The 27648-nt window shown below is 44.5% G+C and overlaps 2 protein-coding genes across 10 annotated transcripts in view; one reads left to right on the forward strand and one right to left on the reverse strand.

The window, feature by feature from the left end:
• LOC309337113 (zinc finger protein 621-like) overlaps positions 1 to 27648 on the reverse strand; it is a 158166-nt gene that overhangs the window by 3594 nt on the left and 126924 nt on the right. For 3 of the 5 annotated variants that reach the window (XM_081853801.1, XM_081853800.1, XM_081853799.1), the window contains exon 4: positions 954 to 1031. In XM_081853801.1, coding sequence (XP_081709927.1) covers positions 954 to 1031 — 78 coding nt within the window. Of the gene's footprint in view, positions 1 to 953; positions 1032 to 1337; positions 1513 to 2792; positions 3025 to 27648 lie in introns of those variants that run through there. The other 2 variants (XM_081853802.1, XM_081853803.1) reach the window with 2 other exon arrangements.
• Positions 9979 to 26598, forward strand: LOC309336539 (uncharacterized protein). Of its 5 annotated transcripts, XM_081852463.1 has the most exons (4): positions 9979 to 10651; positions 12903 to 13076; positions 13565 to 13738; positions 23244 to 26598. In XM_081852463.1, exons 2-4 carry the CDS (start codon positions 12977 to 12979, stop codon positions 25799 to 25801), a joined length of 2832 nt encoding a protein of 943 aa, XP_081708589.1. In that variant the 5' UTR covers positions 9979 to 10651; positions 12903 to 12976; the 3' UTR covers positions 25802 to 26598. The 5 variants fall into 5 exon arrangements, 4 of the variants coding, with proteins under 4 accessions (XP_081708589.1, XP_081708590.1, XP_081708591.1 ...); XM_081852464.1 differs by lacking the exon at positions 13565 to 13738; XM_081852465.1 differs by lacking the exon at positions 12903 to 13076.

Below are 27648 nucleotides of genomic sequence, written 5' to 3' on the forward strand. Positions count from 1 at the left end.
AATACAAAATAGCCAGACACTCCTAGTGCTACTACTGCCATGGCTCTCTTCCCCAAAGCAGGGAAAGGCAAGATCTTAGCTCTCCTGCTGAGGGATAGCAGAGGGGACACGTGGACCCAACAGAATCCCCCTGGTGCCATGAAGAGGATCTCAGCTCAGTGGCAGTACAGAGGATATTTTAATTTGGGGTGCATCTCAGCACATGGAAGGGAAACGTCAGCCTGGAGGTCGTCTCTGCTCTTTAGAAGAAGACCCTGTGTGGGCAACATTATGCGGCTTGAGAGTGGCTTGCCTGTACACTGTGGGGCCAGAGGCATTTACAATGAATGTAAATGCGACCTTTGGACAGGAGCAGAGCTTCCACACACCCTTCTCTGTCCTCCATCCAGGCTGGCAAGAAGCCCCATCAGATTTCAAGGAAACAACCCAGCCAGACCAAAAACACTCAAGGAAGATGGGAAGCAGGTCAGGGTATGGGGAGAAGAGAGTCTCAAGGGCCAGCTGGAGAGGTTTGAAGGCTGCATTTGTCCATCTGGTCCATTTAATCCAAGAGCCCCACAGGGGCCAACTAAATACTGACAGGAAGCTAAATACTGACAGAAGCAGGACTTATCGTCCTTGGCCCAGTATACCTGAAAGAGCATCTCCACCCCCATCGTTCAGCCCAGACACTGAGGTCCAGTGCCGAGGACCTTCTGGCGGTTCCCTCCCTGCGAGAAGTGAGGGTACAGGGAACCAGGCAGAGGGCCTTCTCGGTGGTGGCGCCCGCCCTGTGGAACGCCCTCCCATCAGATGTCAAGGATGTCAACAACTACCTGACTTTTAGGAGAAATCTGAAGGCAGCCCTGTTTAGGGAAACCCAGCCAGATGGGCGGGGTATAAATTATTTATATTTATAGTTATATTTCTGGAGCAAAAAGGGCCCCATGACACAACTAAGACTAAGCGCATACCTGCTGAGGTCTCCCCTTCTTTGGGGTCCTGGAGGAATGGATCTTGTTCTTCTACCCAACAGGAACTGAGGTCTGATTCTGCCAAGGAAAGAGTTACTATTAGCTATTTTGGGCCACAAAACAATCCAGCCCTTTCAAACCAATCTGTATTTTTGACCGCAAAGGCAAAAAGGAGGAATTGCCATATCCAGATCCTATAAAGACACTGTGATTAACTCCCACCAAGAAACCTATGTCCCCACTGTGGAAAGATGTGTGCATCCAGAACTGGACTCCACAGTCACTTACGGACACACTGTTAAGACCATGTTCAATAAATGGAACAAAGAGCAAATTGGTTCTTTCAATGTCTAGCAGCCAAGAGGGATACAAATCTGCCCTTACCTAAAGAGGCCACCATCTCATAATTCTCCTCCATGACTTCCTTGTGCAGAGCTCTTTGGCCATGATCCAGCAGAGCCCACTCCTCCGCCGTGAAAAACACAGCCACCTCCTCAAAGGTCAAGAGGGCTTGGATGGTCACCAGATTCTGGAAGAAGATAACTTTATTTAAAGGTCCCTTCCCTACTTGACACACAAGCAAGGGTAAAGTGGGCCACTTCTGAGGCTCTCTCACCTGTTGCCACAAAGCAGAGAGCAGCTCTTTGATGTGAACAATGGACAAATACAGATTTATTTAGGGTCGGAGACATTTACACAGATGGCAAACCTTTGACTGGCGAACAAATATTAAGCAAAGCTAGACAACATCTGGAACTGGCTAAATGTGCCTCAAATTACACATTTTCTAACAAACCAAACAGTTACTGAACATGCCTCTAGACCCTAGACCAGGGGTAGGCAAACTAAGGCCCGGGGGCAGGATGCGGCCCAATCGCCTTCTCAATCTGGCCCGTGGACGGTCCGGGAATCAGCGTATTTTTACAGGAGTAGAACGTGTCCTTTTATTTAAAATGCATCTCTGGGTTATTTGTGGGGCATTTTCCCCCCTTCAAAATAGAGAGTTGTGTTTATATGTTTGTTATGTTCAACATTTTGAAAAAAACAAAAACTTATACAATACATATATATTTAAGGGGAGGGGGGAGAGAAGCAGGGACCAGTCCAGGGACTGCAAGGGAGAGACAGGGAACAGGAAGAATGTCAAACTTTACATAGAAGCTTTAGAAAACCATGTCTTGGTCTTTAGGGGACGTTTAGCCTGGGTTTGCCCAGTCACTCAGCTTTGTGAGGTTTTAGGATCATATCCAAAATCTCTTAATGAGGTTTCATGGAAAATCTGCCTCTCTAGGAAGCAGGAGGAGGGGGGTTGGCAGGTGATTCCTCCTCCCCTCCCTGCAAACATAAATTCCCTTGCTCCCCCCCCCAAAAGCTCTATTTCCCCATTTGCTTTGTGAGAAGGTCCCAGGTCCAATCCCTGGCAGAGGCAAGGAAAGAGACCCCCCTCCCAAAAAACTCATCATGTGAATGAAGGTTGCACAGTGTTACATTCTCCCCCCCTTTAACCCCATGGGAGACAAGATCCCTCATTATTACACCTGTTTACAAAGGGGGGCAGGGCTGTGTCTGAGGGTGCCCCCCCCCGTTATAACAGCCCCTCAGAGCAGCCTGGTGTCGTTAGGCCCGTTTTGCTAGAGGGGTTTTGAGCAGTACCTTACGACAACCCTCAAGGGTAGCCCAGTGTCATGATCATGGATAGCTTTTTTCTTTTTAAGGCCGGGTCCTGGAAGTTGGGCTATGCTATTAGGGGAGGGGGCGTAGCTCCAAGGCAGAGCAGCTGCTTTGCATGCAGAAGGAGGTGCCCCGTTCAATTCTACGATTCCTGAGGGGCAGCCTTACCATTGGGCAGCCTCAGGTGGCTTCCTCGGAGGGCAGGATCCAGGGAAGATGCAGACTGGAGGCGAAGCCTGACTCTCCCCTGGAGAGGAGCAGCAGCAGCAGCAGCCGGGGCGGAAGAAGATGAATGACCAAGACTTCAATGGGCTTCAATGGGCTTCCAGCTTCCGGCTCCCCTGATTGGTTCGCCGCCGCCTCTCGCTTCTCTTCTGATTGGTTCTCTTTTTCCCGGGCCTCCATTCATTCTGCAGCGGCAACGCGGAGTGGCTTTTCGCTTTGCAGAGAGACGCGGGTATTATGATGCTTAAAACAACAACAACAACAACAACAACAACAACAACAACAACCGGACTTACTCAGAAGTAAGCCCAGCTGCTTGTAATTGCGGCGGGGACCAGAGAGGTAGCGCGCCCTAGCTTTATTTAGGCTTTTTAGAAGCAGCGCGTTTTAAGTCAGCCCAGGTGATTGCGATGCTATTTCGCTTCCAGGTAAAAGTGCACGAGCGTAAAAGCCTGACTTGGGCTGCAGGTCTCGCCGCTGGTCCCAATGAAGGGAGAATTACTTGCACTTCTTGGCATTCTTCTGGTTATGAATACCCTTTTCCAAGATTATTTTATTCCAAATAATAACGTATTGCAAACTGTGTCAGAAATATTTCTTTTTTTTTTTAGTTGAGATCCCTGCAATGCAGGGGGTCGGACTAGATGACACTTGGGACCCCTTCCGGTTCTATGGTTCTAATTCCTTCAGTTAATTGGGGCGGGGGAGGGGCAGTTTCCCAACGAAGCCCCAAGAGGAGGAGGGCAAGAGGCAGCTCGTCACGTCCGGTTCCCATCTGACCACAGGCTGCTCTGCAGCCGTAGCTCTATGGCTAGGCAGTCTCCAGGCGGGTTGGGGGGGGGCGTCAGTGGATGGGAAATCAGGAAGGGGAGGGCTGATTGCCGGAGAGGACAAAGAGCAGGTATAGGCAAACTCGGCCCTTCAGATGTTTTTTGGGACTACAACTCCCATCATCCCTAGCTAACAGGACCAGTGGTCAGGGATGATGGGAGTTGTAGTCCCAAAAACATCTGAAGAGCCTATGCCTGACAAAGAGGTAAAGATGCGGAGTGGTGGAAGGTGTTACGATAAAATCTGGGTGCTGCCACCCAGCTCGTCGGACTAAGTCCGCGGGTCCCTGCGGAGGAAAATGAGCTCAGCCGGAGACAGGAGCAAGCTGCAGAAGATCCAAGTTTATTGTGCAACAGGTTCAAGGCGAGATTGAACAGTGAGAAAGGGGTGACATGAACTTTTGAAACTTCCCTCCATGTCCCAGAATACAGTGCAAAATACATCCCAGTTACATCATGAATATATTAAGAAGAGGTTGGGTTACACAGGTTACATCATGAATACATTAAGAAGAGGTTGGGTTACACGGATTAACATATGGAGGAGGGAGGGGGAATATGCAGAGTTGGAGATATGCGCAGATAAACACTTCCTGAGTACAGGTGATGAGAAGACAATGGTCCAGGTATGCATAGTCTGCCACCTGGCATTGCCCGGAGGAAAGGCTTGGCAGAGTGATTTGACAGGATTAGGGTCTTGACACCTTGCTTGAGGGATTATGGAGGACAGGGGAGGTGTCATGGAGTCCTAGAGAAATTGAGCAAATTGGCACGTTGATTTTCTATGAATTTTATAGATTTTAGTCCCTTTTGACATTGACAATTGGAAATAAATGGATATATTGTAGCGAAGAAGGTAAAGAAGACATGCCCCCCCCCTTCCGTAATATATAAAACTGCAAAATCAAGGCAGGTGTCAGTCAACACTGATGGCATTCTCCCATGACTGCCAGTAATGTTTTGGCCGAATGTTGCCTGCTGTTTTGTTCCTTCTGCTTCCAGAATTTCATGCGCTTAAATTTAGCAAGCACTAGTAAAAAACAGAACAGGGGCATCCCCATGCCGAAAATGGATGGGGGCGGAATGGGGTGGGGGCAGAACGGGAGAATCCCCAATGAGTCCATGGGGCTAGCTGGGGGGGGGGAGTTGGGAAAGGCACCTGCCCACCCCTAAATCAAGAACAATACATAGCTAATCGAGGTTCTGCCCCCCCAAAAAGGCCTGTCTCCACAAACACCCCCCACAAAAATCCTGGCTACCCCCATGCCACTGATGTGCATCCTAGTGGCCCTGAATGTAAGTGGGGATTTCTGCCCCCATTATCCCACAGGGGAGCTGCAGAAAGACTGTTCTTGGTCAAGGGAGCCGTGGACTCAGAAAGATTGAAAACCACCGGCATAAGTAAACAAACTGCAAAGCTCCTTTCCCTGGTATCAGCCCACCCACCTGCACCTCTCCCTCTGCCTTTTCTCTGCTTTTGGGGGTGGATTCTACCACCACCCCCTATTTCAGAAAATATGGGGTGTGCATGGGGTGCTTTTAAGCAAAATGAGCATTGTTCTGGAAGAGAAGCGAGAGGTGATATAAGTAAGAGAAAAACAACTGCTCTTTTTCACTTATGGGGTACCCAAGAACCCATATAGAGTCCCTTTGTAGGTTCTCTATCGGTGGGAGAAAATAACAGAGGCCAACCAGAGAATATTGAGAAGCAAAGCAGCTAGTAAGCCTGATCTTTATTAACTGTTGCAACAGGGTGCTCACAACCCCACGCAGGAGGCAGGAGGGACCCTGAACTATTCTATGGCACACAAGCCCTTATATAAACCACTTATAAATGCCATCTCCAACTCCTCGAAAGATTCCATCAACGGTGTCTCCGAAAATTTTTAAACATCACTTGGGAAGAAAGGCGAACTAATACCAGTGTACTGGAAGAAGCAAAGATAACCAGAGTTGAAGCAATGATTCTTCAACATCAACTTCCTCTGACTGATCATGTTGTGCGGATGCCTGGTGATCCTCTTCCAAAGCAACTACTCTATTCCGAACTTAAAAATGGAGAACAGCCTTTACCAAAGGTGTCAAACTCATGCTGGTAACCTCGAAAACACTATCCAACCATCTCGTCCTCTGTCGCCCCCTTCTCCTTGTGCCCTCCATCTTTCTCAACATCAGGGTCTTCTCCAGGGAGTCATCTCTTCTCATGAGGTGGCCAAAGTATTGGAGCCTCAGCTTCACAATCTGTCCTTCCAGTGAGCACTCAGGGCTGATTTCCTTCAGAATAAAATAAAAAAATTCCTTCCAGTAGCACCTTAAAGACCAACTGAGTTAGTTCTAGGTATGAGCTTTCGTGTGCATGCACACTTCTTCAGATACCAGTGTGCATGCACACGAAAGCTCATACCTAGAACTAACTCAGTTGGTCTTTAAGGTACTACTGGAAGGAATTTTTTTATTTTGTTTTGACCATGGCAGACCAACACGGCTACCTATCTGTTCCTTCAGAATGGAGAGGTTTGATCTTCTTGCAGTCGAACAGGTCATAGTGGAGAGTTTTGACCAAACGTGATCCACCTGGAGGAGGAACCGGCAAGCCACTCCAGTATCCCTGCCAAGAAAACTCCATGGACAAAGACAACAGGCATATAAAAGATATGACGCTGGAAGATGAGCCCCTCAGGTCGGAAGGCGTCCAACATGCTACTGGGGAAGAGCGGAGGGCAAGTACAAGTAGATCCCTAGCTGATGAAGCGGCTGGGCCAAAGCCGAAAGGACGCTCAGTTGCGGATATGCCTGGAAGCGAAAGGAAAGTCCAATGCTGTAAAGAAAAATATTGCATAGGAACCTGGAATGTAAGAACCATGAACCTGGGTAAGTTGGAGGTGGTCAAAAATGAGATGGCAAGAATAAATATTGACATCCTGGGCATCAGTGAACTAAAATGGACGGGAATGGGTGAATTCAGTTCGGATGACCATCATATCTACTACTGTGGGCAAGAAACCCGTAAAAGAAATGGAGTGGCCCTCATAGTCAACAAAAGAGTGGCGAAAGCTGTACTGGGATGCAATCTCAGAAATGATAGAATGATCTCGATACGAATCCAAGGCAGACCTTTTAACATCACAGTAATCCAAGTTTATGCACCAACTACTTGTGCTGAAGAAACTGAAATTGACCAATTCTATGAAGACTTACAAGACCTTATAGAAGTGACACCAAAGAAGGATGTTCTTCTCATTATAGGGGATTGGAATGCTAAAGTAGGGAGTCAAGAGATAAAAGGAACAACTGGCAAGTTTGGCCTTGGAGATCAAAACGAAGCAGGGCAAAGGCTAATAGAGTTCTGTCAAGAGAACAAGCTGGTCATCACAAACACGCTTTTCCAACAACACAAGAGACGACTCTACACATGGACATCACCAGATGGGCAGCATCGAAATCAGATTGATTATATTCTCTGCAGCCAAAGATGGAGAAGCTCTATACAGTCAGCAAAAACAAGACCTGGAGCTGACTGTGGCTCAGATCATCAGCTTCTTATAGCAAAATTCAAGCTTAAACTGAAGAAAGTAGGAAAAACCACTGGGCCGGTAAGATACAATCTAAGTCAAATCCCTTATGAATACACAGTGGAAGTGAGGAACAGGTTTAAGGATTTAGATTTGGTGGACAGAATGCCTGAAGAACTATGGATGGAGGCTCGTAACATTATACAGGAGGCAGCAACGAAAACCATCCCAATGAAAAGGAAATGCAAGAAAGCAAAGTGGCTGTCCAATGAGGCCTTACAAATAGCGGGGGAGAGAAGGCAAGCAAAATGCGAGGGAGATGGTGAAAGATACAGGAAATTGAATGCAGATTTCCAAAGAATAGCAAGGAGAGACAAGAAGACCTTCTTAAACGAGCAATGCAAAGAAATAGAGGAAAGCAATAGAATGGGAAGAACCAGAGATCTGTTCAAGAAAATTGGAGAGATGAAAGGAACATTTCGTACAAAGATTTCCATAATAAAGGACAAAAGTGGAAAGGACCTAACAGAAGCAGAAGACATCAAGAAGAGGTGGCAAGAATACACAGAGGAATTATACCAGAAAGAAATGGATGTCTCGTATACCCCAGGTAGTGTGGTTGCTGACCTTGAGCCAGACATCCTGGAAAGTGAAGTCAAATGGGCCTTAGAAAGCACTGCAAATAACAAGGCCAGTGGAAGTGATGGTATTCCAGCTGAACTATTTAAAATTTTAAAAGATGATGCTGTTAAGGTGCTACACTCAATATGCCAGCAAGTTTGGAAAACTCAGCAGTGGCCAGAAGATGGGAGAAGATCAGTCTACATCCCAATCCCAAAGAAGGGCAGTGCCAAAGAATGCTCCAACTACCGCACAATTGCACTCATTTCACACGCTAGCAAGGTTATGCTTAAAATTCTACAAGGAAGGCTCAAGCAGTATGTGGACCGAGAACTCCCAGAAGTGCAAGCTGGATTTAGAAGAGGCAGAGGAACCAGAGACCAAATTGCAAACATGCGCTGGATTATGGAGAAAGCTAGAGAGTTCCAGAAAGACATCTACTTCTGCTTCATTGACTATGCAAAAGCCTTTGACTGTGTCGACCACGGCAAACTATGGCAAGTTCTTAAAGAAATGGGAGTGCCAGATCACCTCATCTGTCTCCTGAGAAATCTCTATGTGGGACAAGAAGCTACAGTTAGAACTGGATATGGAACAACTGATTGGTTCAAAATTGGGAAAGGAGTACGACAAGGCTGTATTTTGTCTCCCTGCTTATTTAACTTATATGCAGAATTCATCATGCGAAAGGCTGGGCTGGATGAATCCCTAGCCGGAATTAAGATTGCCGGAAGAAATATCAACAACCTCAGATATGCAGATGACACAACCTTGATGGCAGAAAGTGAGGAGGAATTAAAGAACCTTTTAATGAGGGTGAAAGAGGAGAGCGCAAAATATGGTCTGAAGCTCAACATCAAAAAAACGAAGATCATGGCCACTGGTCCCATCACCTCCTGGCAAATAGAAGGGGGAGAAATGGAGGTAGTGAGAGACTTTACTTTCTTGGGCTCAATGATCACTGCAGATGGTGACAGCAGCCACGAAATTAAAAGACGCCTGCTTCTTGGGAGAAGGGCAATGACAGGCCTAGACAGCATCTTGAGAAGTAGAGACATCACCTTGCCAACAAAGGTTCATATAGTTAAAGCTATGGTTTTCCCAGTAGTGATGTATGGAAGTGAGAGCTGGACCATAAAGAAGGCTGATCGCCGAAGAATTGATGCTTTTGAATTATGGTGCTGGAGGAGACTCTTGAGAGTCCCATGGACTGCAAGAAGATCAAACCTCTCCATACTGAAGGAAATCAACCCTGAGTGCTCACTGGAAGGACATATTGTGAAGCTGAGGCTCCAATACTTTGGCCACCTCATGAGAAGAGAAGACTCCCTGGAGAAGACCCTGATGTTGGGAAAGATGGAGGGCACAAGGAGAAGGGGACGACAGAGGACGAGATGGTTGGATAGTGTTTTCGAGGTTACCAGAATGAGTTTGACCAAACTGCGGGAAGCAGTGGAGGACAGAGGTGCCTGGCGTTCTCTGGTCCATGGGGTCACGAAGAGTCGGATACGACTAAACGACTAAACAACAACAACAAGACATTAAAATTCCTATAGCACCCCTTTTTATTTCTTTGTTTTTATTATTCAAATGTTCTCCATTTAAAGTGTGTTTGTGTGTGGTTGAACATGGAGCCAGGCCTGTTGGCCCTCATAATAACTTTGCTTTATTCGTATCCGTGGGTCTCTCTTCGGAGTCAAATTCTGCTGGGGGATTCCCCTAGGCTTTGGGGGGGGGGGCTGGCACGCGGCACAGTGATTTTCAATCACCTTAAACCCTAAGAGTTTAAAATAGACAGTTACTGAAAGACGGGATGTCCCCCTTGTTTGAACAAAACAAATTCCTTCCAGTAGCACCTTAAAGACCAACTAAGTCAGTTCTTGGTATGAGCTTTCGTGTGCATGCACACTTCTTCAGATCCCCCTTGTTTGAGTCTGTGATGGACAGCCGAGCCAGGCCAGTCAGGGTGCGTAGTCTCTCAGAAATACCACCATGGGGCTGGAGCCTCGCTCTGATTGGCTCGCAAGACAGTGAGGGGCGGGGCCAGCCCTTTTGGAGGGAAAATAAAAGGAGCCATTTCTGAGGGAGTTTCCTGAGAGGGAGAAAGGGCGGACTGGGAGAGGGGTGGACTGAGGGCGGGAGGTGAGGAGAATCTCCACTGGGAGAGGAGTCAGGCGGGAATTCAACGGGAGAAGCTATGGGGAGGCGGGCGAAAGCGGAGTGTCCTTCCAGTGAGGAGGGGGAAGGGAGACCCGCCCCCCGAGCCAGGCACCAGGGCTGAGGGGATCCGCTGGGTCCCGAGGCTGACTGGAAATCCCTCCGGAGTGGCTGAGAGGGAGGAAAAGGGCCCCTCGCTCACGAACCCCCCCAGGTCTGACTCTGTGAGGGAAGCAGGGCTGCGTCCCAAGGACTGAACGGGGACAAAACTCGGGGAAGGAGCAGAAACCCAGGGGGACATTTGGCCCCCGTTTCTAGAAAGCGGAACATCCGCCTCAATTATTATTATTTTATTTATCCCCCACCCATCTGGGGTCAGGACACTAAGCTGCTCTCTTCAGGGCCTCTGAGCCGAGAATCACAGAGAACTCTGCACATGCCCTGGAGCCCCGGATTCTGGGAGGGAGGGAAGGAGGGCAGCCAGCCAGCCAGCCGGGGGGGGCTGAGCTCAGCTTGCGAAGGGTTAAATCGAACAGAGTCGGAGTCCTAGAGAGGACAGGAAGTGGAGAGGCGGGGCGGGTCCTCCAGAGCAGAATCCCCTCCCTCCCTCCGTGCCCAGTCCCGTCTTTTCTCTCTTGTCTCCTCCCCGCGCTGCCTCGGTTTCCCTCCTGGGAAGAATCCGGTGAGTCTCCTCCCCTCTCTTCCCCCTTGGGGTGCCCATGGGAGAAGGGGGTCCCGGGGCTGCAGGGGGAGACCCCCAAGTCTGGGAGCAGAGGGTCCTGCCCCCCCATTCCTCCCTGCCAAGCCTGGGAGGGGGCGAGTTTCCAGGGGGTCTGCAGCTCTGCTCTTCCTTGGCATCCTCTTTGGAGAAGGAGGGGGGTCTTGGGGGGGAGAGGGCATGCCCAGAATGCCCCTTCCAGTGGAGGAGCCCCTGCCAGGCCAGCCTTTCCCCCTGCCAGAATATTCCTCCTCCAGATAGGATAGGATTTTCTTTATGTATGCTACTACTGCAGCAAGAATTCTTCTGGCAAAGTATTGGAAGATGCAAGAACTACCTACTCTTGAAGAATGGCAGACAAAGGTGATTGACTTCATGGGACTGGCAGAGATGACCGGCAGAATTCGTGACCAGGGGAAAGAGGCAGTGGAAGAAGACTGGAAGAAATTTAAAATATATCTCAAAAACTGTTGTAAAATTGATGAGTGTTAAGATTTCAAGGGGTAAGAAGCAGAGAATTACAGCTGTAATCAACAAATTCATGGGAATGTAATGAAGTGATCTAAATGGGTAATTTGACTAAAGGGTTGCTAAAAAATTCTTTTTAAAATAAGGATGCAGCGAAAGGGAGGTATGGGGAAGTCGACTGAAAGAAGTTACAGGAAAATAAGATTATGAAGTTATATATGTTTAAATGTTTTGTATGTTTTTGTTTCTGTTTTGTTTGTTCTTATTATGTGTTTGAAAATTGAATAAAAAATTATTAAAAAAAAACAAAACAGAATATTCCTCCTCCAGATCAGCTCAGGTCTCCAGCCCAGAGCCTCAAGGGAAGCCTCTCTGGGCAGGGGCCACGCCTGGGGCCCCTCCGTGGAGAAAAGGGGAGAGCCAGAGGGCTGAGCTGGCTGCACTGGGCTTGCCAGGGTTCAAGGGAACGGAGCTGCCTTCCTTGAGAGGAGAGGATGGAAAGCCGCCTTAAGGACCCCAAGATCTTGTCCTGAAGCGGGTGAGGCAGTGCAGGGAGGAGAAGGAGGGGGCTCTGGGTGGCAGGTCTGCCAACTTTTCTCTCTCTGATCCCAGAGGGAGCTTTCAAGGATGTTCCCCATCCTGGAGTTTCTCTGCAGCTGCTGCTATTGCAGAATGTTTTATTTGCATTAAACTCATAACTTCCGCAGTGCGTAGGTAAAACTGGAACTCCCTCCCGCAGGAGCCAGGGATTGGAGAGGCTTTTCTAAAGGGAAATAATCTATACATGGCAAGCATGATTGTGAATAATACTCTCTTAGAAAAATGTAAGATACAGTAGAGGACATTTATTTATGTATTATCAAGAAGAATAAAGCAAGGATAAAAGACACCTACTCCCCACCTTCTGGGACAAAAGAGGGATTATCAGTCATTGTGTGGCTCCTACTACTAACAGGGGACATTGGTGCTATCGCAAAATAGACTAGTTCTGTCAAGCTACCCTAAGCCTTTGGGAATCTTGTCACAAGAGGAGCGTAAAGCTCACCTCTGGAGTTTTTGGAGGATATACATGCCTGGTGTTCCTAAGAACACGGCAGATTTAGGAAATGTGGAAGATCTATACTTTGATTGCTTCCGTGCCAGGGTGGGGGCCACATTTTGGGACTGTAGTCTTGCGAAGATGGTGTATAAGCACAGATGATATCTAAGGAGGAGAGGTGTATTAGTTTCCTGATATTTCAAAAATGTGGCATCACCGACTCCTCTGCTTCCACATACAGATTTGGACCCCATGCAACACCTGACATAGGCAGATACGGCCACAACATCTGTCTGGCTTGTGATGAGAGAGCTCAAAGATTGTGAACAGGGCTCTCCATACAGAGCACCTAGCATGGGGGCACCTACATGTAATATCTACTCTGCTCTTTTCTGCCCATGCTCTGGGGTTGCAGTTTTCAGGCTTGGGGACAGGACGGTGACTGTTTTTTGTACCAAGTTTTGTCAGTTATCCCCACTGAGTTCAATGGGATCTACTCTCAGGTCACTACTGTGCAGACCATGCCAGGCTTGCAAGTGGGGTGAGGAGCATACAGAAGAAATTGGAATCGCTGGAGATGTTTAGAAATTGGGCTTCTCTTAGGTAGGGGCTGCCCCATTTGTGCTTCTCCAGGGGCAGGAGAATATCTAGGACAAGAGAATCCCTGCAGGGCCTCTGAGGCTCCCTTTGCTTCTTCCTCTCTCCCAGGACCCTGCAGCTTGTTGTGGCTTCTCAACTCCTCAGGAAGGAAGAAAGAGACAGATCCTGCAAAGCGTGGAACAATGGAAGGGGGAAGATGGACGGTTGACCTGGTCAGGTTGTCTCCTGCATCCCTTTGCGCAACCTCTGAGCGTTCCCTCCCAGGGACCTCCGAGAGATCTGGTGAGTTCCAGGGGAGGGGAGATGGGGACATGGATGGATGGAGCCATAGAGGTATTGGGGCTTGTTCAGGGGGGCACCATTTCGGGCTCCTCCACCTGCCTGCCTGCACCTTTGTTATCTGCAGGCAATTTGAGCTAGGAATACTGTGAGGAGAATCATAACTTACAGGGTTAAACAGTTCTGCCCATGATCTGGGGTTACAGTTTTCAGGTTTGGGGACATTTTGGTACCGAGTTCTGTCAGTTATCCCCACTGCGTTCAATGGGATCTATGGTACTCTCAGGTGACTACTGTGCAGACCATGCCAGGCTTGCAAGTGGGGTGAGGAGCATACAGAAGAAATTGGAATCACTGGAGATGTTTAGAAATGGGTCTTTTCTTGGGAAGGGGCTGCCCCATTTGTGCTTCTCCAGGGGCAGGAGAATATCTAGGGCAAGAGAATCCCTGCAGGGCCTCTGAGGCTCCCTTTGCTTCTTCCTCTCTCCCAGGACCCTGCAGCTTGTTGTGCCTTCTCGACTCCTCAGGAAGGAAGAAAGAGACAGATCCTGCAAAGCGTGGAAGGATGGAAGGGGGAAGATGGACGGTTGACCTGGTCAGGTTGTCTCCTGCATCCCTCCTCACAACCTCTGAGCGTTCCCTCCCAGGGACCTCTGAGACATCTGGTGAGTTCCAGGGGAGTGGAGATGGGGACATGGATGGAAACGGAGAGGTATTGGGGCTTGCTCGGGGGGCACCATTTCGGGCTCCTCCACCTGCCTGCCTGTGCCTTTGACATCTGCAGGCAGTTTGAGCTAGGAATACATCACTGCTCCCCGACCACCACAATGTATTGGCAGCTCAAAATGTCTAAAACCAGTACCGTGATTGAATGCTCTACCAATGTCAGACAACTTACCGATCCTTCAGGCAGCATTAGAAGTCATGACTCTTGAAAGTAACCTGATCCTGGGCTTCCAATTTGTCTGCGAAGGGAAATGGCGGTGCAGTGCGAGTCGTCCGTCTAAATGACGACCGTTACTGGGGCTTTTGAGCAGTGGGGGTGAGTGCCAGGGTTAGACAGCCCCCCCAAAAGTGTCTCACAGGTAGCGGGGTGTCGAGGGGACCAGCCGGGCGTGAAGAGGCTTGCCGCAATTGCCAGAGCTCCAACGCTGCATCGTGGGGGGGGGGGGGAGAGAGACAGTGGCTTAAGCCTGCCCGTGGCTCCAGCGCAGCTCAGAAACCGGAAACCAGAAATCGCCAGCTGAAGCAGCAGATTTTGCAGTACAGACTTATGAATGGGAAAAAAACCTTTGGAGACACATCAGTCTTTAGATACTTTTTAAACTGCACTTTGTTACTTTGCTACCTGTTAACACTATGTACTCTGGATACAAGAAAAAACTGTAGCTCTTTGTTCTTTGATTCCTTAAAAGGAAGATACAGGAAATGATTGGAGTACTCTGGTTTTTGGTTTTTTGTTTAAAAAAAGAATATTTATTGCTTTTAAAAGGAAAGAAGACAGAAGAGAAAAAACAAAAAAAAGAAAGAAAAAAAAAGACAATACAGTACAGTACAATATATAAACAATACAAAACACAACCTAAACCCATTAAGCTAAACACATTAAACTAAACTAAACCAAACCCACTCCCTAACCCTAAATAAAACAAAACAAAAACAATTTTTTAAAAAATACACCTCCCCTTTTCGATACTTTTTCTTTCATTCCCTTGTTTCCTCGACCTCCTCTCACCTCCCTTTTTGTATTCCACTTCTACTAGTTATTGCAGCAAATCCTTTCCATCTTTCTCTATTCTCTATCATATTATAAATAACATATTTTTTTAACCTTATTTTAACATTAAAACTAAAATACTTATATATGCCTAACTCCTTATAACATTTCTGCTAAATCCATGAAATATCAATCCACCATTTTTCTATCACTCATTAATTTTGCGATGTTTCTATATATAAACTTTAAATTTTCCAATCTTCTTCCATCACCTCCTCTCCCTGGTTTCGGATTCTGCCAGTCCTTTCCATCAATTCCATATAGTCCATCAACCTGGAGATCTTATGTCCGAAGCTCTTAACTCTTTTCCAGGTCCCTTCTGCAGATCTTCTTCATATTCTTTAATGCTAGAGAGCAAATCTCGAGAAAGCTCCATCCTAACAATACTTTTATTCCTTCTGGACAGTTCAGCCAAATTTCCACAGTTGAAGCTAGGGTCTATAAAATATTTCAGGACGTTTTTCAAGATTCCTCCAAATCCAAAGGCCCCCAAAACTTCAATCTCCTACTCTCAGTTTTTTTGAATGGGGATGCAGATTTTATGAATGAAAGCACTGAAAGGCTTGAAAACATTGCAGATTCTTTTTTTAAAAACCTCTAAAAATTTAAAGCTTATTTACAGAAATATTGTAAAATTAAGGAATGTTAGAAGGATGCTGGAATGAAATAATGTAGTCTGGGATGCAAGCAAAGCAGTTATGTGAGGATTCTTCCTGCAACAGAATTGTATCCAAAAGAGGGAAAGGGTAAAGAATAAAGTAGAAATATTAAATAAAATAAAAGATATAGAAAACCCGATGGTTAGGAAACTAGAGGACCCAAGCAAGCAAGTAAATTGCTGCAAATGAAACTATCTATGATTATAAACCAGGAGGTGTAATGGAAAATTAAACTACTAAAACAGCAAAATTTTGAATCAGCAAACAAAACTAGAAAATGGTTAGCTTGGCAACTAAAGTAAAAACAAGGATAGAGGATCATAAATACAATAAAAGACAATAATGAAATAATAGATAATCCCAAAGAAATAAGGAAAGTTTTCCTTAAATTTTACAAAGAACTATATAAAGCACCCAAAGAAAATGAGAAGATAAGAACTTATATAGGAAAACATAAACTGAGGGCAATTTCCCAAGAAAGAAGAGAACAACTAGAAAAACCAATATCAGAAGAAGAGATTATAGATGCAATTACCGTACTTTTCTCTCTATAACACGCAGATTTTTTTCTCCTAAAAAGTAAGGGGAAATGTTGGTGCGTGTTATTGAGCGAATGTGTGGTCCCTGGAGCCGACCCTCCCGAGCGCAGGGGCAAAAATCAGACAAAAACCGGGGAGGAGGGAGCTCTGTGAGAGAGGAAGCTGTTGCTTTCCTGCATTCTGCCTCAGGGTCTTACTGCCCACCCTCTTCTGTTTCGGTTGCTGTTTGCTCAAACGGAACAAAGAGCAGGCAAATCCCCCCCCCCAGGCAAGCAGAGGGGGAAAGGAAAGGATCGCGTCAGTCCTTCCTTCTAATTCCTCTCCGTGCTTATGCAGGTGGGAGAGAGAGAGGGCTGGCTTGGGTGGCTGGGTGGGGGAAAACTTTTGCTTTGCTTTCCTCCCTCCCTTTAAACTCCTCTCCTGCATTCTTAGCCAGCTGCTTCTCTGCACACCCCTCTCGTGCTCCTTGTCCCTTCTGTATTTTTCCTTCCCTCCCCACTTGAAATGTGGTTACAAAGCATGGATCCACATGGATCCTCAGGATCTTTGCATTGGGCCACACCAAATTCACCATCACATCACATTACATGTCCATGGCTACAGCCTGCACCCAAAAAATCACGCACCCACTGTTGCCTGGGGCTGCAGTGGTGCAAAAACATGGTTACAAAGCATGGATCCACATGGATCCTCAGGATCTTTGCATTGGGTCACCCCAAATTCACCATCAGATCACATAGCATGTCCATGGCTACAGCCTGCAGCAAAGAAATCACGCACCCACTGTTGCCCGGGGCTGCAGTGCTGTAAAAACGTGGTTACAAAGCATGGATCCACATGGATCCTCGGGATCTTTGCATTGGGTCACCCCAAATTCACCATCACATCACATTACATGTCCATGGCTACAGCCTGCACCAAAAAAATCACGCACCCACTGTTGCCCGGGGCTGCAGTGCTGCAAAAACGTGGTTACAAAGCATGGATCCACATGGATCCTCAGGATTTTTGCATTGGGTCACCCCAAATTCACCATCAGATCACATGTCTGTGGCCACAGCATGAGGCACAAAAATGATAGATCCACTGTTTCTTCAGAATTTTTTCCCCTTGTTTTCCTCCTCTAAAAACAATGAGCGTGTTATGGTCAGGTGCGTGTTATAGAGCGAAAAATACGGTAAGCAAGGAAAGAATGGGAAGGCCCCAGGGCCAGATGGCATACCAATTAAATATTGTAAGAAATTAAGTCAACAATTAGTCTCCTCACCAAAGGAAGTAATGAATAATATAATGGGAAAAGGGCAGATTCTCAACACATGGGAAGAAGCATTTATTTCCCTAATAACAAAACAAGGAACAGATCTCACAAACGTAAAAAACTTTAGACCAATATCATTGCTTAACAACGACTATAAACTGTTTGCAAACATACTAGCGCAGAGATTAAAAAACATTATGACTTTACATATGCACTCAGATCAGGCAGGCTTTTTACCAGGATGGCAGTTAAAAGACAATATACGAAGCATAGTAAATATAATTGAATATTTAGAAACAAAAATAAATAAGCAGGCTGCACTAATCTTCATAGACGCGGAAAAGGCGTTTGATAACGTGTCTTGGTTTTTTATGAAACACAACTTAGAAATGATGGGTCTGGGATCAAAGTTTTTAAGAAGTATAGAGGCAATTTATAAAGATCAGAATGCAAAACTTACAACAAATAATGGATTAACAGAGAACTTCCATATTACAAAGGGCACAAGACAGGGCTGCCCATTGTCGCCGCTATTATTTACGTATATCAATACTGGAAGTATTACTTCAAAACATAAGAGAAACAGGGAAAATTGCAGGAATAAAATGTGGAGAAAAGGAATACAAGGTTAAAGCTTTTGCTGATGACATAGTCCTGACATTACAAGAACCTCAAACTTCGACAGTATAAACATTAAAAGTAATAGAAGAATTTAGAGGGATGGCAGGATTTAAAATTAATAAAAGTAAAACAAAAATGATGGTAAAAAAACATTAATGAGGAACAACTAGACCAATTACAAAGCAAAACAGAAATAAAATATCTGGGTGTTTGGCTCTCCCTGAAAAATACAAACCTATTTAAGGATAATTATAAAACAACATGGAAAGAAGTAAAAACAAAATTGGAAATATGGGACAGACTGAAACTATCCTTCTGTGGAAGGATAGCAGCTATTAAGATGAGTGTCCTACCGAAGATGCTCTTTTTATTTCAAACTATTCCAATTAAAACAGGACAAGGCCAATTCAATGAGTGGCAAAAAGGGATTTCTAGAATAAAATTCAAACTTTTAACGGATAAAAAGGAAAGAGGAGGCTTTTCATTACCGGACCTCAAAATATATTATGAAGTGGCATGTATAACATGGTTAAAAGAATGGTTCAGCTTGGAAAATACGGACATATTAGTTCTGGCATGCATACGTTTGTTATGACAAGGTCAGAGTACATCGGGACTTTTAAAATCACATCATAAAAAGACTACTATTTGAAGTCTGGATAAGATATAAAGAGCGGTTTGAAAGGAAGACACCATGGTGGCTGTCACCCCAAGAGGCATTTTCACTGAAAAGACTAAATATGAAAGGAAAATAGTTGACCTATAGAGACATGTTATTGGAAGAGAATATTGTAATTAAGTTCAAACCTTATGAGGAATTAAAAGACAAATTATCAAGTTGGATGGAATACCGTCAAATGAATGACATCTTCTCAAAAGATAAGAAAGCAAGAGGGTATGAACAATCAATACTAGAAACTGCAATACTACAAAATAACAAAAAAAAAACACTAAGGTCTATGAGTATTTACTAGAATGGCACACAAAAGATGAAGAAATCAAAAGTGTCATGATTAAGTGGGCAATAGATGTAGGCCACGACATTGAGTATGAAAAGTGGATAAAATTATGGAACACTTGCCTAAAATTTACAGCTTGTACATTGTTAAAAGAAAATCTGTTAAAAATGATGTACAGATGGTACCTCACGCCAGTTAATTTGTCAAAGATGTATAAAACAGGAAATAAGAACTGTTGGAAGTGTGGGATGAAAGAAGGCAGCTTCTTCCATATGTGTTGGGCATGTGACATAGTGAAAAAATATATATAACGAATTCAAGTTCAAGTTAGATTTATTGCAGCAAAAGCCAACGACACAGAACACCACAAGATCAAACAAAAGGAAATCAACAACATCAAAAAAAAATTTTTTTTTACACAAGGGAACTTCGCAGTGTGCCATTCAACAAAAGAGATTTACGCTTCCTGATTGCTAAAGTGCAAAATTTGGCCACCTCATATGATATTGAGCTTGAGGAATCTTCCAGAAGGTATTTTCGTAGAATTTCGGGGAAGGATTCCGAATAATGTTGAAGGGGTATAAATTTTGATAAAAGCGGCAGAATAAGTTGAACTCGTTCTTCACTATAAAATTCACAAAATAGAAGGATGTGAGTGACAGATTCTACCTTATTAGACATACAGGGGCAGAGACGCGCATGCATTGGTACCTGCGTAAGTTTGCCGTACAGCGCTGCTGAGGGCATTGTCTCAAAGCGGGCTCTGGAGAAATCCCATCTATAAGCTTCGTTAGTTAGATAAGTAAGGGGCAGCTTCAAAATTAGGTGAAGCTTTTAAACATCTATATGTCTCCGGGAGTAGGGCGTCTTCTTGTTGTAATTCGACATCGTGAAGTCTCTGAGTGATAATTACTTTTGCCTTGTTCAGAGTTCCAATAAGAAGATTTTCAGGGTTTAGGCCAATTTGTTTGATCTTGTTAGTTATTTGCATGAGCCAAGGGGGATAGGGAACTGCGGCCAGAAAGTAAGGTAACAGTCCCTTAGGATTGTAATGGATTTTCAGCCAGAGGGATATTGCTTGCTCCCAGACTTTTAATTCCACTCTGGGCAGCCCTGCCTCTTGCCTTAGGACTGCATTAGGTGTACACTTTGGGGTAGCAAATAATGATCTTAAGAATTTTGATTGTACTGTTTCAAGGGTCTTAAGGTTGGCAAAAGGGCTAATTTGAGAGCCATACAGGAGTTGGGCTAAAGATTTTGGCTGGGAAACTTTAAGGGCCATCAGGAGGAAGCCAGCTCCTTTCCTTCTGAACAATCTAAGGATGGCATTTGCACTTCCTGCTGATATAGCTGATGTGGTCAGGTGTGTTGAAAATTTGGCATTATAAGAGAAAGTAATGCCTAAGTATTGGAAGATCTTAGTCTGTTCAATGGTGTTTCCCTTTACGCTCCAATTATCTTTCCTGAAGGAGCGGTTAAAATGTACAATTTTGGTTTTGGCAAAGTTCATTGTTAACAGCTCAGTGTTACATTGGTCACTAAACTTTTCTAAGGCACGTTTCAGGCCCACTTTGGTTTGAGAGAGAAGAACAGCGTCATCCGCATACATTAAAACTGGTACTTTTCTGCCATTAGAGAACACGGGGGGATGGGTTTCGATTTCACGGCAACATGTGACCAGGGAGTTAACATAGATGTTAAATAAAAATGGGGCTAATACACATCCTTGTCTAACTCCTCTTTGGACTGGGATTTCTCTAGAGAGTCTGCCGTCCTGTGTGAGTCTTATCTGGAGAGTATTGTTCTCATGAAGCTTAATCATCAGAAGTAATAACCTTCTGTTAATACCCATATTGGCCAATTTGGCCCAGAGCCTACCCCTGGATACAGAATCAAATGCTGCCTTTAGGTCCACAAAGGCCACATACAATGACTTTTTCCAATGTTTCACATACTTATGAACAAAATAATCTAACATTAAGCAGTGATCAATGGTGGAACGTCCAGATGTAAATCCTTCTTGTTCAATTTCTAGCAAATCATTATGGTCTAACCATTCACACAATTTTAGGCATAGGTGTTTTGTATAAAGTTTGCAGATCACACTCAGAAGACTAATTGGTCTATAATTAGATGGATCAGAGGGGTTGCCCTTTTTAAATATAGGAACAATTATAGCCAGTCCCCAATCTTTAGGGATTTCAGTTGTCTTATCTATATATGAAAATAGATTTGCAAGAACCGGGGCCCACCAGTTTATTTGCGCTTTCAGAAGTTCAGCAACAATGAAATCACTTCCTGGGGCTCTGCCAGATTTCATTTGTAGAATTAACGAAGTGATTTCAGTTTCAGATGTTGGGGGCCATGGTGTATCATTATCTAAAGAGATGTTAAGCAGCACAGGAGGTCGATGTTCCCTAAACAGCACTTTATAGTGCTCTTCCCATGAGTTTGCAGGGATTATTGTGCCCTCGTTAGGAGCTTTGGTTTGACTGGAGATAATTTTCCAGAAGTTGGTATTGTCTTTTTCTATTGATGCTTTTATGAGGGCCTGCCGGATGAGTCTGCGGTTCTTTTTTTTGGTTTTTAGTAACTCTTTGTAGTTCTTTTTTTTTAAGTTGTAACTCTAATTTAGTAGTGGGGTTAGGATTTTGCTGGAAGACCTTAAAGCATTCCCTCAGTATAAGTTTTGCCTGGATGCATTCGCGGTCAAACCATTTTTTGTTGGTAGGGAATTCATTGTGGCTAGATCTCCTGAGTCTTGACAATAACGGTTGGAGTTTTCGGATTAATGTATTATAATGGTCAATTGGGGAGGTCTCTTCAATATTGTTGGAGGTCAGATCAGCCCATAGGAGTTGACCTTCCATTGATTGTGTCCAAATGCTAAAGTTGTTATTAACATAAGGGGACCATTTAATTCTGGATCTGCCTATTTGTTGTAAAACATTAGGATCAGGTGTCTGTGGGGCGAGCCCACATCTAGAAGGTTCCCAAAATTCAGTCCTTTTAAGATTTAGGGGTAAATGGTCACTTTCGGTTCTTATATCTACAGTAAATTCAATATGTTCATCAAAGAGTTCTTGGGAGACAAGAATGTAGTCAATAACAGAATGCCTTAAGCCTGACCAATAAGTAAATTGGCCAGGGCAGTCTCCCGAGGAGAGGCCGTTTAAAATAACAAGGTTATATAACGAATTAAAGAAAAAAACAGAGTCGTTCCTGTTGGGAATGGTGGGAAGAGGATATTGACAAGAATGACCAGAAACTGTTTTTATACGCAACAACAACGGCGAGGTTATTGCTGGCTCAGGCGTGGAAACAGCAAAAATTGCCTACAGTAGAAGAGTGGTAGTACAAGGTTGTGGAGTATGCAGAAATAGCCAAACTAACAGCAATAATTCGAAATAACATATCAAAAAGAATGGGCAAAATTAGAGAAGACGATCTGAAATAGGGAAACCAGTAGAGCTAAAATAAACCTCACAACGGGAAAAGAAAAGAAATTTATTGGATAATATCAAAATGAATTAAAAATGTATATTAGGACTATTGTTGAACAATATTTGTAAATGAATATAGACAAACAAAAAGAATTGTATATATAGATTTATTTGTTTACAGATATTTTATGGAAAAAAATGAAGAACAAATGGACAAAGACAATGGGAAAAGTTAAAGACAACATAAAAAAGCCAGAAGGAGGAAGGAGGGAAGTCAGCTCGGGAGAACAAGAACAAATGTGAAACATAATGTATGTGTATGTATAGTATGTAACTAAAAATTCAATAAAGATCATCGAAAAAAGAAGAAGAAAAGAAACACCATCTGGTCTCCATTGCAGAATGCTTTATTTACATTAAACTTAAATTTTTCACAGTGTGTAGGTAAAAGTGGAACTCCCTCATGCAGGAGACAGGGATTGGAGAGGCTTTTCTAAAGGGAAATAAGACAATCTAGACGGAACACATGGCAAGCATGATTGTGAATAATACTCTGAGAAAAATGTAAGCTACAGAAGGGGACATTTATCTATGTATTATCAAGAAGAACAAGGAAAACTCCAGATATAAAAGGAGGTGTGGGTGGGGCAACAAAATGACAGACTAAAGTCCTCTGTATATGATGTGGTAGGGAACCTCTTAGTAGTGTATTAGAAGCAATAAGGCTGCTTGGAAATGCTGCAGGTTTTTAAAATAAATAGACGGGAAACTAAGGTGTTAGTGAAAAGCATGGATGCACAGTCAAAAAATGAATTACAGAGTGAGTGGATTGGTGATAAAGTAAAATATATTGGAGTATGGTTCATTAACTTTGTTCTTCCCGAGGCACTAATTAGTTTCTCTCTTTATTGCAGAAGGTGATGAATTGGAAGGGAAGAACAAGGGGGAACACAGCAGAATCCACATATCAGAGAAGACTTATAAATATTCAGGGTGTGGAGAGAACATCCGTCAGAGCTCCCAGTCCACCTCCCATCCAAGAAAGATCTTCATTCAGAGGGATAGCCTCAGTTCACACAAAAGAATTCACAGTGGGGAGAAATTGTATCAGTGCTTGGAATGTGGAAAGAGCTTCAATCGGAAGGATACTCTCACTTCCCATCACAGAATTCATACAGGGGAGAAACCCTATCCGTGCTTGGAATGCGGAAAGAGCTTCACTCAACGTTCTCATCTAACTTCCCATCGAAAAGTTCATACGGGGGAGAAACCCTATCAGTGCTTTGAATGTGGAAAGAGCTTCCGGGATGGGGCCGGGCTCACTTTTCATCAAAGAATTCATACAGGGGAGAAACCACATCAGTGCTTGGAATGTGGAAAAAGCTTCAGCCAGGCGATCCATCTCACTACCCATCAAAGAATTCATACAGGGGAGAAACCCTATCAGTGCTTAGAATGCGGAAAGAGCTTCAGTCAAAGTTCCAATCTAACTAGCCATCATAGAGTTCATACACAAGAGAAATCCTATCAGTGCTTAGAATGTGGAAAGAGCTTCAGTCTCAGACAGAGTCTCACTTCCCATAACAGAATTCATACAGGGGAGAAACCTTTTCAATGCCATGAGTGTGGAAAGAGCTTTCGTCACCGTTCCCATCTAACTAGCCATCAAAGAATTCATACAGGGGAGAAACCTTTTCAATGCCATGAGTGTGGAAAGAGCTTTGGTCACCGTTTCCATCTAACTAGCCATCAAAGAATTCATACAGGGGAGAAACCATATAAGTGCTTGGAATGTGGAAAGAACTTCCGGGAGAGGGCCAGGCTCACATCCCATCAAAGAATTCATATAAAGGAGAAACCTTATCAGCGTTTGGAGTGTGAGAATAGCTTCAGGCTCGGGCAGGGTCTCACTTTCCATCACCCAAATCATACCAGGGAAAAACCCCATATATGCTTGAAATGTGGAAAGAGCTTCAGTCGGAAGAACACTCTCACTAGACATCAAAGAATTCATACAGGGGAGAAATCATATCCATGCCTGGAATGTGGAAAGAGCTTCCAGGAGAGAGCCAGTCTTACTTTGCACCAAAAAGTTCATATAGGGGAGAAAACCTATCAGTGCTTCAAATGTGGAAAGAGCTTTCGTCACAGTTCCGGTCTCACTACCCATCAAAGAATTCATACAGGGGAGAAACCCTATCGGTGCTTAGAATGCGGAAAGAGCTTCAGGGAGGGGACCAACCTCACATCCCATCAAAGAGTCCATACAGGGGAGAAACCCTATCGGTGCTTAGAATGTGGAAAGAGCTTCAGTCACAGACAGAGTCTCACTTCCCATAACAGAATTCATACAGGGGAGAAACCCTATCGGTGCTTGGAATGCGGAAAGAGCTTCAGTCAAAGTTCCCATCTAACTAGGCATCATAGAGTTCATACAGGGGAGGAACCCTATCAGTGCTTAGAATGTGGAAAGAGCTTTCGTCAGAGAGGTGACCTCACTTTACATCAAAGAGTCCATACGGGGGAGAAACCCTATCAGTGCTTGGAATGTGGAAAGAGCTTCCGGGAGAGGACCAAGCTCACATACCATCAAAGAGTCCATACAGGGGAGAAACCCTATCAGTGCTTGGAATGTGGAAAGAGCTTCAGTGACAGGATGCAGCTCACTTCCCATCACAGAATTCATACAGGGGAGAAACCATATCCATGCCTGGAATGTGGAAAGAGCTTCCGTTACAGGCAGAGTCTTACTTCGCATCGAAAAGTTCATACGGGGGAGAAACCCTATCAGTGCTTCGAATGTGGAAAGAGCTTTCATCACAGTTCCAGTCTCACTTCCCATCAAAGAATTCATACAGGGGAGAAACCACATCAGTGTTTGGATTGTGGAAAAAGCTTCAGCCGCGTGATCCATCTCACTTCCCATCAAAGAATTCATACAGGGGATAAACCCTTCCAATGCCATGAGTGTGGAAAGAGCTTTAGTCACCGTTCCACTCTCACTTCCCATCAAAGAATTCATACAGGGGATAAACCCTTTCAATGCCATGTGTGTGGAAAGAGCTTTCGTCAATGTTCCACTCTCACTTCCCATCAAAGAATTCATACAGGGGAGAAACCTTTTCAATGCCATAAGTGTGGAAAGAGCTTTCGTCACCTTTACACTCTCACTTTCCATCAAAGAATTCATAAAGGGGAGAAACCATATCAGTGTTTGGAATGTGGAAAGCGCTTCCGGGAGCGAGCCAAGCTCACTTCCCATCAAAGAATTCATACAGGGGAGAAACCCTTTCAATGCCATGAGTGTGGAAAGAGCTTTCGTCATAGTTCCAATCTCCTTTTCCATCAAAGAATTCATAAAGGGGAGAAACCATATAAGTGTTTGGAATGTGGAAAGAGCTTCAGTCGGAAAGATATTCTCACTTCCCATCAAAGAATTCATACAGAGGGAAAACCAAAAGAAAAACAATAATGCAAACATTATTAAACAACCTTTACAAAACATATTTGTATAGAAAAGAGAAAGGGCGGGGGAGAATAACTAAAAATACCCTTTAGCACATTTGTATCATATATATCATATCATTTGTCAACACATAGAAAGGCAGGCTCCCCCAGCTCTCCCCCTGGGTGCCCCCCTTCTCCTTGTCTCCCACCCTGAGTGATCATTCCTCTGTAGCAATAATTATTCAGAATATGCTCTCCAGGATAAACCCAGCTCTATTTAGTATCCAGTAACCTTCAGCAAGATGGCACTTTTCCTACATTGTGCCCGCACAGCCCAGCCTTGCAATCTTAACCACTCAGACAGTGATCATCTAATACAGTGGTACCTCGGGTTACATACGCTTCAGGTTACATACGCTTCATGTTACAGACTCCGCTAACCCAGAAATAGTTCTTCGGGTTAAGAACTTTGCTTCTGAGAACAGAAATGGTGGTCCGGCGGCGCAGCGGCAGCAGGAGGCCCCTATTAGCTAAAGTGGTGCTTCAGTTTAAGAACAGTTTCAGGTTAAGAACGGACCTCCGGAATGAATTAAGTATTTACCCCGAGGTACCACTGTAATACAAATTAGTATTTCTCCAGTTTCTAGGTCCAGTTTCTATAAAGCCTTATTAAAACTGTTGTAACAAATCTCAGTCAAGTCGCAGTCCAAAATTATTGTGTCTTTTAATGTTCATCCAATCCAGCTTCTTCTTTTACTAATCTTCTTTCCTAATCCACTGGGGGTGGGGAAGAAGGCATATTAAATCCCTTTCCTCATACGAGATCATAGCTTGTGTTATGAACAGTTTCAGGAGTTGCACTGCATCCCCTTTTGCTGGATGTACCTTTTTCTCTGCCAATAATTCCCACACCAGCTCATCCCAATGCAGCCTTGTCTTTCCATGGAGCTCTTTCTCTCTCCTGCTCAACAGAACCTTCTGCCAATCCCAGCGACTCCTTTCCAACGACTCCCAGCTTATGACCCACACATTCACCTCGGTCTCTTTTTCTGGAACCCGTCTTGGTCTTCAATGCCAAGGAGCTCCATGTCTGGATGGGCTCAGTGTGACCTTGAGATAACAAAATGCAAATCATAATAAATCCAGCTGCCTCAGGAGAAAAGAACAAAACCTGGAAGGAACCAGTGTTTTCCAGTATTTCCCGGTTTCTCCTCTCAGGATTTTAGCCCACTGCCAGAAAAGCATCTTTAGCTCCCTAGTTTCTGTCGCAACACTTTGGCTCAAGTTTCCATCACAGAATCGTAGAATGGGAGAGTCGGAAGTGTAGGGATGTTTAGGGAGGCAGGAGAAGGATATATTGTTTACCAATATCCTTCCTAACTTGCATTAGCCAGTTCTAGAACTTAGCAGAGTTCCAAACATTCCCCTTTTTAAATTTGCATGGTGGTTAGCTTGTTGCAGGCTTGCTTAAGCCTCTTTAAATATAGGATTCCTGGTAAGATCCCTTCTACTCCCTCATAAAGATATGACACAATCTTATTATAGTAAATGTAAAAGTAGTTTACTCATTCAGTTCACAGATGCATCCCTGAAGGCAGACTTAGGTTACAAAAGTGTATAACTACAGTATATGAATTATCCCGTAAGGGAGTTAGTCCCAAGTGACTGCAACTGAGATGTCACTTCTCCAAACATATAGAAGGGAGCTTGGGTGTCACCTGGTCCTGCCCCCTGCAAGTCAGGAATCTCAGGAATCTTGTCCAAGACAGATGGTCATCCAACCTCTGCTTTAAAAACTCCATGGAAGGAGAGTCCAGCACCTACCAAGGAAGTCTGTTTCACTCTGGAATAACTCTTCCTGTCCTAAAGCAT

This window comes from Podarcis erhardii (genome assembly GCF_964252035.2).
Source record: "Podarcis erhardii genome assembly, chromosome: 2".
In the NCBI taxonomy this organism is placed as follows: domain Eukaryota; kingdom Metazoa; phylum Chordata; class Lepidosauria; order Squamata; family Lacertidae; genus Podarcis; species Podarcis erhardii.

Bases quoted from the DNA above. Each gene is read 5' to 3' on its own strand.
- LOC309336539 (XM_081852463.1), top strand. From the start codon at position 12,977: ATGGAAGGGGGAAGATGGACGGTTGACCTGGTCAGGTTGTCTCCTGCA. The intron at 13,077-13,564 runs GTGAGTTCCAGG...CCTCTCTCCCAG, and splicing joins AGGGACCTCCGAGAGATCTG to GACCCTGCAGCTTGTTGTGC. The intron at 13,739-23,243 runs GTGAGTTCCAGG...TCTTTATTGCAG, and splicing joins AGGGACCTCTGAGACATCTG to AAGGTGATGAATTGGAAGGG.